The 16923-nt window shown below is 49.5% G+C and overlaps 1 protein-coding gene across 1 annotated transcript; it reads left to right on the top strand.

The window, feature by feature from the left end:
- The first annotated feature begins 4339 nt into the window (after positions 1-4339).
- ADRA2C (adrenoceptor alpha 2C) lies at positions 4340-10726 on the top strand. Its single transcript, XM_088661159.1, has one exon. The coding sequence runs from the start codon at positions 4677-4679 to the stop codon at positions 6006-6008; it is 1332 nt and encodes a 443-aa protein (XP_088517285.1). The 5' UTR covers positions 4340-4676; the 3' UTR covers positions 6009-10726.
- Positions 10727-16923: the final 6197 nt, after the last annotated feature.

The following is a 16923-nucleotide window of genomic DNA, read 5'->3' as shown; positions in this document are numbered from 1 at the left end:
ATTTGCTACAGAAAATCATGATCTGTTTGCTGGTCACTTGCTATGGAGAGCCAGGATACCATGATTGTTATAAGTAATAGCATCAGCACATCATACGGAGAGTCCGCACAACTAATACCACAATATACTTTCCTATCAGTGCAGGTAAAGGGACCCCTGACCATTAGGTCCAGTTGTGACCGACTCTGGGGTTGCGCGCTCATCTTGCATTATTGGCCGAGGGAGCCGGCGTATAGCTTCCAGGTCATGTGGCCAGCATGACAAAGCCGCTTCTGGCAAACCGGAGCAGCACATGGAAACGCCGTTTATCTTCCCTTCCTATTTATCTACTTGCATTTTGACGTGCTTTCGAACTGCTAGGTTGGCAGGAGCTGGGACCGAGCAACGGGAGCTCACCCCGTCGCAGGGATTCGAACCGCTGACCTTCTGATCAGCAAGCCCTAGGCTCAGTGGTTTAACCACAGCGCCACCTGTGCAGATGCAGTGTCAAAAAACACTTTATTGTAATTGTAATAATGATAATCAAAGCAAGGAACCTGGAAAATTAATAGGGGAGGGCTTGGAATATCTTTCTGTGCGGTCTGCACTGGGGCCAGCTGAGTACTGTAAGTGACAGGTACTACTATCTAGTTCTATCCATCCTGCTCAGTAGCGAATCACGTGCCCCTGCCATGTGTGTCTCTTTTTCCCCTGGAGAGTGGCAGGAATCATTCTGTACACTGTACTTTCCACAGCCTCCTCCGTGTATTCCGAGGTCTCCAACTGCTGTCCTTGCTCCTCTGGCCCAGAATTGGTGTCCGAGGTGAGGGCACGGAATCATGTTTGCAGCTCCTGACAGTCCTGCTTGTGTGTGTTACGATTCTCCAGGAGTTCATTTCCTGCAATGGGCAATCTTTCTCCCAGGGGGGGGGGAGCCTATCTACATTGCTGTTCCAGGACAGTCCACTTGCATTCTTGCAAGAAAATCCTCACCTTGCCCCAAAGTGGGGCTAGGCAGGCCTCAAGGTGCTGTACCTTCTCTTCCAGCAAGGCAAACAACTTGCATTTGCTGCAGGCGTAGTTTTGCACATTCTCAGGAAGACAAACATGGCACAGATGTCGCAGGTCATTGCCCCAACTCCCTCACCCCCCCATGTCTCTTGATCCTATGCACAGCATGAGACAGCACTCCAGGCCTCCTCCAAATGCCCTCGCATTTGTCAGGGAAAAGCAAGTTCCTCTGAAGAAAGGGAAGGGAGCTGAATCTTGCTCATAAATACAGGATGGATGAGCACCATACCCTGGTTGCTCACAAACCAGTTTTCCTGAAATGCTTTCTGCTGACTGCTACTGTGAAGGAAGCTTTCCACAAATGTTAAGCCTGCATTCGGATAGATAGCAGAATAAAAGGTAGCCTCTACCACCTGGTAGTGCTACTTCTATGGAGCTCTAGAGTGAACAAGTTTCCTGTTATCTTCCTTTTTGAGGAAAGATGCATGCTCCGTTGGAGATGTAACAAAGCTACCCCCATTGATGTGAACAGGAAAGACTCTTTTATATGCAGCTCAGTGTAAGCATTTATGAGTACTGCATCTTCTTCTGCATTTGCAAATGCTGGGATGACTGTCTCCAGGTTACTAATTCACATCCTGTCAGCACATGAGAAGAGTTTCAGTGACTCAAAAGCTCTTCTTCTTCTTCTTCTTCTTCTTCTTCTTCTTCTTCTTCTTCTTCTTCTTCTTCTTCTTCTTCTTCTTCTTCTAACTTATTTAAGAGTTGAGAACAAAATGAAGCTCCCAGATTCATCTCATGAGTTAAAATGGATTTTAAAGCAGGTAATCATTATCCCTGATTAATTTTCTGTGACACTCAGTGCCCTAAGGAAATGGATTAAGCTATGTGCTGCATTGAAACAAATTCAGTCTAAAAGCACCTTAAAGAAGTCAGTGGAATTTTGATCTGAACTGGAACAAACAGGCTGTAAGAATGTCTGCCAGTCGCACAGCGCACGATGCCCTCTGGAACTCTGGGGATTTCCTTCCCAGGTTCTTCAACAAAGTCCCACAAAACCTTCCTAAGCAAATAAAGTGGTGGTGGGGGAACAGTGTCTCACTAGAGCTTTGATTATTAATTCCTGCAGGTTATTTATGCAGTATGAGAACCGCATTACAAATCCATTATTTCATCCAGCCTCACAAGAACTCCAGCTGGCTGTTCCATGGAAGGAGAACTGAAACTGACAAAGTGGGACATGTCTTGCATGCAGAATTTTATACCTGTTCTGGAACACGAGTGGGCTCCCAAATTTATGTTCAATCTATATTCAACTTGCAGTATTCTGATCATACTGCCTGTTAACAAAGATGTGGAGAGGAAGGGCAAAGATCCAAAAGCAGCTGCTCAAATTTGAAATTCTAGAGAACAGAACCAAGGTGGGCACAGTTTGCCTCATACAGTCCCCTTGCCCTGATCCTGCTCACAGCCCACTGCCACTTGCTACCCTTTCCCTTGTGGGATATCCAGAAAGAGCAGTCAAGTCCAACATTTCCTGTTTGCTAGAATGGGCACTCAGCAGAATGTGGATCCAACAGGGAGAACTTCCTGTCAAACCACCGGGAGCTACTCCCCTCTGGGTGCAGCCAGGAAGAGATGTGCGTAACTTATATAAAAGGGCTGGTTATGCAGCCATCTTTTTCTTTTGGCTCTCCAGGCATAGGCAAACTTGGGCCTCCAGATGTTTTGGGACTACAACTCCCATGATCCCTAGCTAACAGGACCAGTGGTCAGGGATGATGGGAATTGTAGTCCCAAAACATCTGGAGGACCGAATTTGCCTATGCCTGCTCTAGTGCAGGGGTAGGCAACCTAAGGCCCATGGGCCAGATGCGGCCCAATCACCTTCTCAATCCGGCTCGCGGACGGTCCGGGAATCAACGTGTTTTTACATGAGTAGAATGTGTGCTTTTATTTTAAATGCATCTCTGGGTTATTTGTGGGGCATAGGAATTTGTTCATCCCCCCCCCCAAATATAGTCCAGCCCACCACATGATCTGAGGGACGGTGGACCGGCCCCCAGCTGAAAAAGGTTGCTGATCCCTGCTCTAGTCCATCTTTCTAGTTACAGGTAGTTAGCCGTGTTGGTCTGCCATAGTCGAAATAATAATTAAAAAATCCTCCTGCTGGAAGGAATTTTTTTATTTTGTTTCGACTAGTCCATCTTGTCACTTCTCTACAGAGATGTAGCTAGTTCTCAAGTCTGAGGTCAGACTCAGATTCCATTGTTCACACACACACACAAAATGTACCTATAACTGCAACATACCGTAAGCCTGCCTCCAGATTGCTACTGAATGTGAACTGCAAGTAAACTATTTTCTTCTTAGAAGACTGTTGGTATGCTGTTACTGTTTTTTAAGTGGGGGAAAAAGGGGGGAATATCAGGGAAATCCAGGCTGCGCCAAGCCATCCTGGATTGCTTCATCATAAAGGCTGTAACCAGCTGAATTAAAGCCTAGTTTCACCCCTGATCCACATAAATCCTTCACCGGCTTGTGCATCCACCTGGCCCTGCCGCCTCCCCAGCTTTGCTAAGGAAGGAGCTGGGGAGCCCCTTCCAACCCTTGGAGGCCTGTCCCTTGCGCTGCTCTCAAGGAAGCATTCACAGCAGGTCCATCTGCGTATCCTCGAAAGTTGCCTGGAAAGCATCCCAGCCATACAACATCCCAGGCCAACTTTCCTCCTAGGTTGCCCGGGGAACTCTTTGGTCTCCGCAGCACCAGTGGAAACAGGCCGGGGCGGGACAGGTCCCTAAGATAGGGCAGCAACTAACTGATGGGGCCTCCCTTCTAGCTCGGCAGCTTCTTGGTGCTGCCGTCGCGTTTCTCTGCCCCCACCCCACCCCCGACTCTTGGTCAGCCGGAACTCTGATGAGAAAGCGAAGGCCTTACAAGTCAGCCAGCCCCCACCGCTACTGGGCATGAGGGGGCGGGGCGGACTGGCGCTCGTGGGGGGGGGGCGGAGGCTTTCTCTCCGGGGTCTCCCTGCTGGTCCCCGTTTTCTTCGGGGGAAGGCAGCTCTCCCTGGCGCGCTTTCTCAGCTTCTCCCGCCCACTCGCCCGCCCCGCGAGGGCCAGGACAGGAGCGGGGGCGTCCATGCTCGGGCTGGAGCGCGCTCCGGGAGCCGCCTGAGACGGAAGGCGCGGCGGGCGCTGCCGGGCTCCCTGGCCGCCCCTCCCGTCTGGCGCACGTGAGGGAGCGTGCCTGGCCGCCGCCGCTACTGGGCATGCTCGAGGCAGCGTCGGGCGCCGTCCGCAGCAGCCGGCAGTGCGCTCGGCGCCCGGCTGAGAGGCGCCGGCCGGCGGGAGGAGCGCGCGGCTCCGGATGCCCGGCGAGCAGCTCGCACGACGCCGCCGCCTCTCCCGCCCGAGGAGCGCCGGGCGCCCGGAGCAGCGGGCGAGCAAGCGGCGCGGCCGTGGCCTCGGAGAGGAGCGAGGAGGAGAGGACGAGCGAGGGAGTCCCCCGCCTGCCCGGTGCGCGCAGGCAGGCAAGCGCCGCTGCTCCCGGGAAGGGGTCCTGGGGCGGGGGGCACCCCGGGATGGAGGCGCCCGCGGGTGGGGCGTGCGCGGGCAGGGCTAAACTGAAGACCGAGCGGGGGGTGCCGGCGTCTCCCTAGTCCCGCGCCCCGTCTCGCCTGGGCTATGGAGGTGCCCCCCAACAGCAGCGCGACCCCCCTCAACGGGTCCCGCGAGGCGCCGCTCTCGCCCTACTCTCCGGGCGCCGTGGCCGGCCTCGCCGCCGTGGTGGGCTTCCTCATCGTCTTCACCATCGTGGGCAACGTGCTGGTGGTGATCGCGGTGCTGACGAGCCGCGCCCTGCGAGCCCCGCAGAACCTCTTCCTGGTCTCGCTGGCCAGCGCCGACATCTTGGTGGCCGCCTTGGTCATGCCGTTCTCGTTGGCCAATGAGCTGATGGGCGCCTGGCACTTCGGCAAGGCCTGGTGCAACATCTACCTGGCGCTGGACGTCCTGTTCTGCACCTCGTCCATCGTGCACCTGTGCGCCATCAGCCTGGACAGGTACTGGTCCGTTACGCAGGCGGTGGAGTACAACCAGAAGCGGACCCCGCGGCGGATCAAGGGCATCATCCTGCTCGTCTGGCTCCTCTCGGCGCTCATCTCCTCGCCTCCTCTGATCTCCAAGTACTGGCAGCCCCCCGGAGAGGCGCCCGCCACGTGCCAGCTCAACGACGAGACCTGGTACATCCTCTCCTCGTGCATCGGCTCTTTCTTCGCCCCTTGCCTCATCATGGTGCTGGTCTACGTGCGCATCTACCGCGTGGCCAAGCTCAGGACCAGGACGCTCTCGGAAAAGCGACCCGGGCCCGACGGCGCGTGCCAAGCCGAGAATGGCGCGCCCCGAGCCGGCGGCGGCGGCAGGGGCTTCATGTCGTTGAGGTCGCCGCCCCGGGAGAACGGCCCGTGGCCCGGCGCGCGCTGGGAGGAAGCCGCGGAGCTGCAGGACGTGGAGCTGGACGAGAGCAGCACCTTGGAGAGCCGGCGCCGGCGGCAAAGCAGGGACGCGGCGGCTCGGGCGCAGGCCAAGCGGCAACGGCCCTTGGCGTCGGCGTCGTGCAAAGCGTCCAGCGGCCGCCTGTCCCGCTCCAGCAGCCGCTCGCTCGAGTTCTTCTCGTCGCACCGGCGGAGGCGCGCGAGCAGCGTGGGCCCCAAGGCGGCGGCGAGCCAGGCGCGCGAGAAGCGCTTCACGTTCGTGCTGGCCGTGGTGATGGGCGTGTTCGTGGTGTGCTGGTCGCCGTTCTTCTTCAGCTACAGCTTGTACGGCATCTGCCGGGAGGCCTGCGAGATCCCCGAGGCGCTCTTCAAATTCTTCTTCTGGATCGGCTACTGCAACAGCTCCCTCAACCCGGTCATCTACACCATCTTCAACCAGGACTTCCGCAGGTCCTTCAAGCACATTCTCTTCGGGAGGACGAGGAGGAGGAGGAAGGAGAGGAAGCTTCCCTTCTTGCACTGACTCCGGGGCGCACGAAAGGCGCCTGAGATCAGCACCAGAAGAACACTTCCGGCCGAGGGAATGCAAGGGGGCAGGAAAGGGGTCCCTTGGCACCTGCACAAGGGGCACAGAAAAGGAGGGGAGCGAGGGGGTTCCGGCCCTGGCGGGTGTCAGAACTTGATTTGTCTTCAGGGCTGGATTTGCTCCAAGACGGATTTGCTTTACTGGAGAAGAAGGGGGGGGGAAGGAGCCCAGCCTGTGCTTGCTGTCAGGCATGGACAGTCTTTTATACCTGAAATGGTTTATATATTTGCCCAAATCCTGCTAAAGGAGACTATGAACTTTTCTTTTTCTAAATAAATGTTTCTAATCAGTTGTAAACCTTGCTGAATTGTGGTTTTGCCCTGAGGTGACATTTCTCTTCCCTGGTCAGTGATTCCCGGAGGGGATGGGAACATAGCTGCCAAGTTTTCCCTTTTCTCGTGAGGAAGCCTATTCAGCATAAGGGAATTTCCCTTAAAAAAAGGGAGAACTTGGCAGCTATGGATGGGAATGAACGTGGCCTTCCAGATGTTGCTGTGCTCCAACTCCCATCATTGGGAAGAGGGGAATTGTAGCCCAACAATGTATTGAGCGCCACAGGTTTCCACATCTTTGTGCCAGAAGCTAGTTTGTATCTCCCACCTCCCACCCACCCACCCCATGGGGAGGGCTGAGGGACTACTACTACTAACAGAGTAGATTTGCTTATACTGTAAATGCCTTTCCCACAGAATGTGATGGTATGCCTGTTTTCAGGTGAACTTGGGTTTCCAGAGGCTTGGCAACCTGTGACAAACTGTTTCTTTAAAAAAGAAACAAAACACCCAGCAACAGTCATTTATTAGAGAGTTGGGATAACTGAGGGACCCAGGTGGCGCTGTGGTTAAACCACAGAGCCTACGGCTTGCCGATCAGAAGGTTGGCGGTTCGAATCCCTGTGGCGGGGTGAGCTCCCGTTGCTTGGTCCAAGCTCCTGCCAACCTAGCAGTTCGAAAGCACGTCAAAATGCAAGTAGATAAATAGGAACCGCTACAGCGGGAAGGTAAACGGCGTTTCCGTGTGCTGCTCTGGTTCGCCAGAAGCGGCTTCGTCATGCTGGCCACATGACCTGGAAGCTATACGTCGGCTCCCTCGGCCAATAATGCGAGATGAGCGCGCAACCCCAGAGTCGGTCACGACTGGACCTAATGGTCAGGGGTCCCTTTACCTTTACCTTAGGATTGCTGAAACCAATTAAGGTGCCTTTGATTGATTGAATATTAGAGTATTTGTATACAGATTAAAATTTCTAATCAGTTTTACAAGTGACAAACTATTTTCTCAGATAATTTATAAATTTTCTTAACTACCAAAGAGTACACAGAGAATGTCCTCTCAACCCAGCCATTAATAGCTAAAATATTTCCAGGAGGATTTCAGAGGCTTGCTCTCTCACCCACAATATACTGTTGCAAAAGGTCTGTAAATTGGACGGGAAACCTGATAGATTATATTAGGCATTTCACTTCTTCCGAAGAGAGAAGGACGAATCTGTCTTCAGGCCTTTCCATGGTAAACAACTCTTTCAGATTTGACTAAACTTAATTGAATAAGGCTGGCATCTTCAGCTGCCCAAATCAAATCTATCCTTGAACCAGATATATATTGCTTCTCAGTTTCTCCTCTGAAATAAATGGATTTCTGCTATAGCTGTTCTGCTTCTTTTGGCAGTGCACTGCCCTTCCCCCGCCTGTCCTTGTAGCATCCACCTGATTTCCATAAACATCTTCTTGCTTTGCACTCAACCCTGCCCAGCTTACCTCAGTATACAGCCTTTTTCTTTATCCATGAAGTAGCACAAAGACTTTGCTACAACCCACTTCCCACTTCTCTCCTTCCTCGGAATGGGGCAAAAATTAAACGGACAAGAAGGCTCCACTAAGATGAGGGGAAAGGAAATAGAATTGTAGAAGTGGAAAAGGACCATGAGAATAGTTAGTAGTCCAACTCCATGCAATGCAATAATCCTGGATGGGCTCAAACGGCCAATCTTCTGGTTAACAGCCAGACCCACTGACCCATTGCACCACAGGAGGCCTCAAATATAAAGTTGTATACGTCCAGGCTGCTGATCCTCTCCACTTACTGAGCACCCCACAATTGGGCAGCATCACTGCAGGGATAGATAGAACCCTTGGGTGGAGCTCTGTGGGTTTTCCTTCTGCACTGCAGTAGCACAGCAAGCAAGCATCTTGATATCAAGAGGCATTAGGAAGGAAGTGGGAGAAAAACACATTATTGTTTTGTGTGTGCCAGGTCTTTCTCTTTTGGGGGGGGCAGGGAATACTGTGTGCACAGTCACATGCCTGTAGCTGAGTGATGCATAGATGATAATAATAATAACAACAACAATAATAATAATCATCATCTGGCCAGGTTCCCCCAGCCACTCTGGGCGGCTTCCAACAAAATATTAAAATACAGAAATCCATCAAACATTAAAAGCTTCCCTGAACAGGGCTGCCTTGAGATGCCTTCTAATGGCAAAATCAGTGAAGGTATCAATTAATGTGGGCCTCAACCTATATAAAATGGTAGAGTAAATGTGTCTAGAGTTCATAATTGCTAAGAATAATTTGTTCCTGTTCACTAAAACACTGAATACAGCTGTGTATGTGCAAATCCACGAAGAATCAAAGTCCCAGGATTTCTGCTTTTGTGAAATAGGATTGGTTTGGAAACAATAATCCTGGTTGTTTCAAAACATTTGCTAGCTAAAAACAGGAAATTTCATAAGATTCAACAAAGAGATACTGTATTTAATGGTGCTTTCCTCTTGCTGTGGATCACCAAAGTTTCCAGAGTGGGTTTGGTTTGGAGTTTTTGTTTCGTTTTGGTAGCTTGATTTTAAAAAATCATAGGAAAAATTGGACAATGCTGATAGTGTAAAGTAATTCTATTAATATGAAACCATTCTTTTCCTGATGGAAAATGGTATTGAATAGTTTTAGAGCAGGTTCACTATGGCCTGCTATCAAAAGATAAACAAAATGCATTGGTATTTGAAGGAAGCGTATTATAGTCCTTGACACATTGACTTGAAAAGAAAATGACAAAAATCAATGGAATTTACAGTGAAATACTACCGGTATTCATGTCTACTCAGAAGTCAACACCATTGGGTTGGATAGGGCTTACTCCTAGGTAAATTGGTATAGGATTGCAGTCTCAGTTCCAATAAAATATGTTTAGGACCAGGTAGAAAGATGCTTAGCATCCAAGTAGGTTACAGATGACTAAAATACAGAAATCTTGTCTTCTCCAAAATAATTACTTAATTTCAAGATGGCATATGCAACCTTATGAGGAACGTTAACGTATGTTATGGGCAGTAGATCATAGAATCATAGAATCATAGAGTTGGAAGAGACCACAAGGGCCATCCAGTCCAACCCCCTGCCAAGCAGGAAACACCATCAAAGCATTCTTTACATATGCCTGTCAAGCCTCTGCTTAAAGACCTCCAAAGAAGGAGACTCCACCACACTCCTTGGTAGCAAATTCCACTGCTGAACAGCTCTTACTGTCAGGAAGTTCTTCCTAATGTTGAGGTGGAATCTTCTTTCTTGTAGTTTGAATCCATTGCTCTGTGTCCGCTTCTCTGGAGCAGCAGAAAACAATCTTTCTCCCTCCTCCATATGACATCCTTTCATATATTTGAACATGGCTATCATATCACCCCTTAACCTTCTCTTCTCCAAGCTCCAGTTCATAAGGCATCGTTTCCAGGCCTTTGACCATTTTGGTTGCCCTCTTCTGGACACATTCCAGCTTGTCAGCTTGAACTGTGCTGCCCAGAACTGGACACAGTACTCCAGGTGAGGTCTGACCAGAGCAGAATACAGTGGTACTATTACTTCCCTTGATCTAGATTCTATACTCCTATTGATGCAGCCCAGAATTGCATTGGCTTTTTTAGATGCTGCATCACACTGTTGACTCATGTCAAGTTTGTGGTCTACCAAGACTGGGCCCAAGACAGAGCCCTGTGGCACCCCACTAGTCACTACTCTCCAGGATGAGGAGGAGCCATTGATGAGCACCCTTTGGGTTCGGTCAGTAAGCCAGTTACAAATCCACTGAATGGTAGCATTGTCTAGCCCGCATTTTACCAGCTTCTTTACAAGAATATCATGGAGCACCTTGTCAAAGGCCTTGCTGAAATCAAGAGAGGCTACATCCACAGTGTTCCCTTCATCTGCCAGGCTTGTAATTCTGTCAAAAAATGAGATCAGATTAGTCTGCCAAGTCCTATTTTTCAGAAACCCATGCCGACTTTTAGTGATCACAGTGTTTCTTTCTAGGTGTTCACAGACCATTTGCTTTATGATCTGCTCTAGATTAGCTACTGTGTCATCCAAATCAATGATGTGATTTCCAAAACAACCAAAGCCAGAAACAAAATGTTTTTGTTCAGATGTTCTTATCCTCGAAACTGGAAATGTCAAAATTTGTAGAGTTTTGTGAAGGCTTTTCAAGCAGATTACTTGTTATGGTTTTCACATGAAAACAAATTGTTTTACAACTTGATATGTGCCTTAAACTTTGATATTTGCCCATGATAATGTACGTACCACATCATAGCCTTTTCGAAGAATGTCATACTGTTGCAACTGACCATTCTGCACTCTCTTTTTTAAATATAATTAAGTTCCTTTTTGGCTACCTGATTTGTATTTTTAAGCCACATGTGGTGGTATGTATAATAAGCACTGAATAGGCTTCTAAGCTCAGTCAACTGAGCACACTTAGAAGCCTCCCTCCAATCAGGATTCCAGCTTTATCCAGGATTGTGGGAGGCTTCTAAGTGCAGTCACCTGAATGTGCTTATAAACCCCCTTCAGACCTTCTCACCCATTATGGACATGTTGGGGATGGAGCAGGTGTGGGGACATTTGAGGTGGAGGCAGGGCGTGCATGCCTCCCCATCTTGTTGTTGTTTAGTCATTTAGTCGTGTCCGACTCTTCGTGACCCCATGGACCATAGCACACCAGGCACTCCTGTCTTCCACTGCCTCCCGCAGTTTGGTCAAACTCATGTTGGTAGCTTCGAGAACACTGTCCAACCATCTCGTCCTCTGTCGTCCCCTTCTCCTAGTGCCCTCCATCTTTCCCAACATCAGGGTCTTTTCCAGGGAGTCTTCTCTTCTCATGAGGTGGCCAAAGTATTGGAGCCTCAGCTTCAGGATCTGTCCTTCCAGTGAGCACTCAGGGCTGATTTCCTTCAGAATTGATAGGTTTGATCTTCTAGCAGTCCATGGGACTCTCAAGAGTCTCCTCCCCATCTACATGCCCATATATATTCTTTTGAATACGTGAAGAAAGAGCAGGAAGGAAATCATACCCAGCACAGCACCCACATAGTTTTCTGGGCAGGATATCTGCAGAAAGTCCATACAACCCTCCTGAGACAATGGTGCAAGATCTACAGAGGGAGGGTAAGTCTACTTTGATAAGGAGTCAGTGACCACACCAGGATGTGCAAAAGGAGACATCACAGGCCCATGGCAATAGCTGCCACAAGTGACTCATGCACTGTGCATGGGGTTGAGAAGCAGGAGACAGAAATGAAGCCCTACTTGAGAGAAGGGGGGAATATAACCCCACTCACTTTTGGATGGTTGGTGGGGAAAACAGTCACATCAGGACAAAAGAGAGTGAACTCCTAGGATCTGAGCCACAAAGCAGAACTGCTCAGTGATAGCACATGGGGGACATATGTCTCTGACAGGAGCGAGCCAGCAGTAAATCACACCGAGCAAGTTGGAGTTAATTCTTCATTAGCAAAACAGGATCTGCCCAGGAGTGTCAGGCCTAGTGAGCAGCGTAATTCATCTCCAGCAGGTCTTGCCCCCATGAAGCAGTTGCTGAGACTGAAGGTTCCCTGCCTCCCCACAGCTGCTTGTCCCCTCCTCTCCAGGGATTTTCCCAAGCAATCTGAGACTGTGCCTGTGTGAAGCTAATTTCTTCTTCAGCCTCTTCATGCCTCTCCTGGTTCTGGGAGACCAAGAGTAGGAAGAGGAGACACCCATGCCTCTTCATTAGCCAGACTCATCTATGTCTCTTGGCCTCCCACCTCTCCTGCTTCAGCTTCTGCCTCTGATTCTGGACAGGTCTCTGCCACAGACTTCCCCAGCTTACTAAGCCCTGTTACATCTTCAGCTTCTGACAGCTCCTCCCTGTCGTCTTCTTCTTTTTCCGACCACTCATCCTCATCCCACCATCAGTCTTCTGGTTCTGAGCCTTCTTCCCTTGGTGGTTCCCCAGCTGGCTCTTCCCATCATTCCTCTGTGTCCAATCAGTCCATGACAATCTCTTTGCCCACCCCCTGCCTCCAAAACACACTCACAGAGGCCAGGAGCACAGGATTTGCAGGAAGTGCTTTAGGCTACGGAGCAGGTTGTTTTTCAGGTCAGATGTCACTGGTTTGAATCAAGGGAATAACACCCTAGAGAAAGGAGTAGGGTGAGTCCCTCACTGTCCAATAAACCTTAGTGAACAAGAGGCAGTGTCTCTGTACACATCAAAATAAAAAAATTCCTTCAGTAGCACCTTAAAGACCAACTAAGTTTTTATTTTGATATGAGCTTTCGTGTGCAATGCACACTTCATCAGATACAGTGTATCTGAAGAAGTGTGCATGCACACGAAAGCTCATACCAAAATAAAAACTTAGTTGGTCTTTAAGGTGCTACTGAAGGAATTTTTTTATTTTGTTTCGACTCAGACCAACACGGCTACCTACCTGTACACATCAAGTTCCTCTGCACCCATCAAATTCCTGATCAAGCTGCTCATCCTGAGGCCAGAGGAAGCAACTAACCACACATGTGCCAGTGTCAAAGCTTTTAATGAACAGCATCTGGCTGGAGGACACCCTGAAATGAAAAATACATGTGCAGGTTTGCCAACCAGTCACCCCAGCAGAGCTCAGATTCCTTGGACTGTTGCTCAAGGTACAGTAACATAGCAAGTCCCTCTTGGCACCCTACTCGATCACTAGCTAGGAAACCTTTACCTGTTGCCAATCATAGTGTGTAGAACCTGCTTAGGAACCTAGTTGGTTTGTCATGAGCTGGACCTCCTGAGTGGACTGCATACTATAACCTGACTATAGAGAGGCTTCCTCATCCTGCAGATCATCTCTCAACTTCCTCCGCCTCATACAATAATAATCTCCAACTTCATCATTTTACACAGAAAACATAGACATGAGGTTAATACAGTAAACAATTAAAATACATACACAAAATCATCATAATTATTAATTTGCAAATCTAATGCCTGACCTTCACCCCCCTTAATTAAAACCCCTGCCCTGTATTAAACCAGAGGACTATGACACAATCTATTTAGGTACAAAATGTCTCTTTATCACAGAAAACATTCTTACTTACAGATTTTGTAGCATTCTGTAAAAGCTTTATCTCAGCACTGATGGAGATGCATAAATATGTAAATTTAAATTTAAACCTCCTATCCCCTGTGTGTGGGAGGAATATGAGAGTAAGCCGGCTGTGAAGCCCTTTTAGCAGAGTAAAAACACTTAGGTACACACTTTTACAGCTTACTGGAAGCTAGGAATGAGGCAATTACACCTCTGATCCTTGCTTATTTGTGGGCTGCTCACCTTTCCCCTCTCTGTCCCCATTGCTAAAAATGAACCACACTTTTTAGTAAAAACAAAAAGGTTTACTTAAATTTCAATGCAGGCAGCAAATATTGCAAAGGAGTATGCAGGTAAAAATACTTCTTAGTTACAAAATGCAAAATTAATTTTCAAAGTAGAGCTCAGCCATGTATGTCTGCTCACATAAAGGTAAAGGTAAAGGGACCCCTGACCATTAGGTCCAGTCGTGACCGACTCTGGGGTTGCAGCGCTCATCTCGCATTATTGGCCGAGGGAGCCGGCGTATAGCTTCCAGGTCATGTGGCCAGCATGACAAAGCCGCTTCTGGCAAACCAGAGCAGCACATGGAAACGCCGTTTACCTTCCCGCTGTAGCGGTTCCTATTTATCTACTTGCATTTTGACATGCTTTCGAACTGCTAGGTTGGCAGGAGCTGGGACCGAGCAACGGGCCCTCACCCTGTCACATGGATTCGAACCGCTGACCTTCTGATCAGCAAGCCCTAGGCTCTGTGGTTTAACCCACAGCGCCACCTGGGTCCCCTGTCTGCTCACATAGCTGGCTTGAAAGAAAGAAAAAAGGCTGAGGCAAGGAGGAAGGGGAAAAGAGATTAAGATTCTTTGTCCTATTTCCCACCACAGAAATTACTTACTTACTTACTTACTTACTTACTTACTTACTTACTTACTTACTTAATTTATATACCACCCATTATCAAAAGATCCCAGGGCGGTGTATATTAAGAACACATTTTATGGAGCATAACAATAAAAGCATAATAAAAAGCATAATAATAGACAACATAATAATAAAATTATCATAATAACAATCATCCCCCCCATGCTTTAGCAGGCCATGGATTATTTTATAGCCAAAGGCCTGGGTAAAGAGGAATGTTTTTGCCTGGGGCCTAAAGAAATGTAAAGATGGTGCCAGGAGAGCCTCTCTGGGAGGAGCATTCCACAAGAGGGGAGCCACCACAGAAAAGGCCCATTCTCATGTTGCTACCCTCCAAACCTCTTGGGGAGAAGGGACGTAGAGAAGGGCCTCGGGTGACAAGTGCAGGGCCTTGGTTGGTTCGTATGGGGAGAGGCGGTCCTTAAGGTATTGGGATCCTGAGCCTTGTAAGACTTTATAGGTCAAAACCAGCACTTTGAACTAGACCTAGAAGCTAATTGGCAGCCAGTGCAGTCGAGCCAGGATTGGCATTATATGCATAGCTGCCAAGTTTTCCTTTTTCTCGCGAGGAAGCCTATTCAGCATAAGGGAAAATCCCTTTTAAAAAGGGATAACTTGGCAGCTATGATTATATGTAGGGGATATGTCATCATACAGACCTTTCTTCTCTAGGAATACAGGAACCCTGTGAGTCTTAACCACTTTATATGCTTATTTGGCTAGCATAATTTGACTGCAGATTTCACCACAAGGATTTTGTGATTCCCCACAGGGGAAGGCTGTTCCGTGTGTGTGTGTGTGTGTGTGTGTGTGTGTGTGTGTGTGTGTGTGTGTGTGCAGAAGTAGTGCTAGAACAATATAATTAAGAAAAGTCACAGTATTCACATATGTCAAAGAGAGAAAGCTATGAAAGACAATTCTACATTACATGATGTGTTCCTCCTTCCCTTGCTTACCGCTCCTTGACCTTGAAGTCTGGAAATTGAGAAGGCCATTTCCTGCTCCAGGTCTAGAGTTGGTGCAAAGTTGCACAAGTGACCAAAGTGTGCTGGTGTGTTAAAGAAGTAGGGGGTCTGGCCTGTGTGCTCCTCTCCTGAACCAACCATGGCTCTACCCCATTCCTGTTATCCTGCAGCTAGGCTTTCTGGGGTATTCCAGTGGCATATGGTATATCTGGGTCACAGCTGGTGTAATAATAATAATAATAATAATAATAATAATAATAATAATAATAATTTTTATTTATACCCCACCCTTCCCGCTCAGGGCGGCTAACAACAAATAATATCAACACAAGTATAAAAGAAACAATTCAGTTAAAACACAGATTAATACAATGTTAAAATTCAATTTTAAAATTAAAAATCTACAAATAAGATAAAACCATTATGAAATAAAACCTTAGGGGAGGGTAACCGTGGGGTCAGACTGCATCAGTCTGAAGGCCAAACGGAACAGCTCTGTCTTGCAGGCCCCACAAAAAGATGACAAATCCCGCAGGGCCCTAGTCTCCTGAGACAGAGCGTTCCACCAGGTCGGGGCCAGTACTGACAGGGGCGTAGCCAGGATGAAAATCAGGGGGGGCAAGGGGCGGGGAGCAAGGGGCGGGGCCAGGGGCGGGGCCAAGGGGCGGGGCCACATCGGAGCAGCCCGAAATCGGGCTGCTCCGACTCCCTCCTCCCCCTCCGCAATAGGAAGGGACGAGGGGGAGCCAGGATCAGCCCGAAATCGGGCTGCTCCGACTCCCTCCTCCCCCTCCACGATCGGAAGGGACGAGGGGGAGCCAGGATCAGCCCGAAATTGGGCTGCTCCGACTCCCTCCTCCCCCTCCGCGATAGGAAGGGACGAGGGGGAGCCAGGATCAGCCCGAAATCGGGCTGCTCCGACTCCCTCCTCCCCCTCCACGATCGGAAGGGACGAGGGGGAGCCAGGATCAGCCCGAAATCGGGCTGCTCCGACTCCCTCCTCCCCCTCTGCAATCGCTGGGGCAGGTGGAGGGAAAGCCCCAGAGCCGCGCAAAGTGGTTGCCTGGCTTTCCCTCCGCCCGCCCCACAGCCAGCCGGCTAGAAGGGACGTCTCCCTTCTCCCTTGCTGGCTGTGGGGCGGAGGGAGGGAAAGCCAGCCAAACGCTTTGCGCGGCTCTGGTGCTTTCCCGCCACCCGCCCCACAGCCAGCCAGGGAGAAGGGAGATGGCACCGGGTGGGCAGTGGGGCAGGCTGGCCAGTGGCCCTGCTTCTAGGGGGGGCAATTGCCCCCTCCTGCCCCCCCTGCCTACGCCCATGAGTACTGAGAAGGCCCTGGTCCTGGTCGAGGCCAGTCTAACCACCTTGTGACTCGGGATCTCCAATATGTTATTATTTGTGGACCTTAATGTCCTCTGTGGGTCATACCGGGAGAGGCGGTCCCGTAGGTACGAGGGTCCTAAGCCGCATAAGGCTTTAAAGGTCAAAACCAGCACCTTAAACCTGATCCTGTACTCCACCGGGATGTAATGTGGCTTCTGCTGAATCCTCAATTCCCAGGTGGCAAGCTTGTGGCCTGTGACAT

The sequence above is a fragment of the Zootoca vivipara genome, chromosome Z1, assembly GCF_965207765.1.
Source record: "Zootoca vivipara chromosome Z1, rZooViv2.hap1.1, whole genome shotgun sequence".
NCBI lineage: Eukaryota > Metazoa > Chordata > Lepidosauria > Squamata > Lacertidae > Zootoca > Zootoca vivipara.
The sequence above is the reverse complement of the archived record's forward strand: the minus strand, read 5'-3'. Positions and strand labels throughout refer to the sequence as shown.

Bases quoted from the DNA above. Each gene is read 5' to 3' on its own strand.
- ADRA2C (XM_088661159.1), top strand. From the start codon at position 4,677: ATGGAGGTGCCCCCCAACAGCAGCGCGACCCCCCTCAACGGGTCCCGC.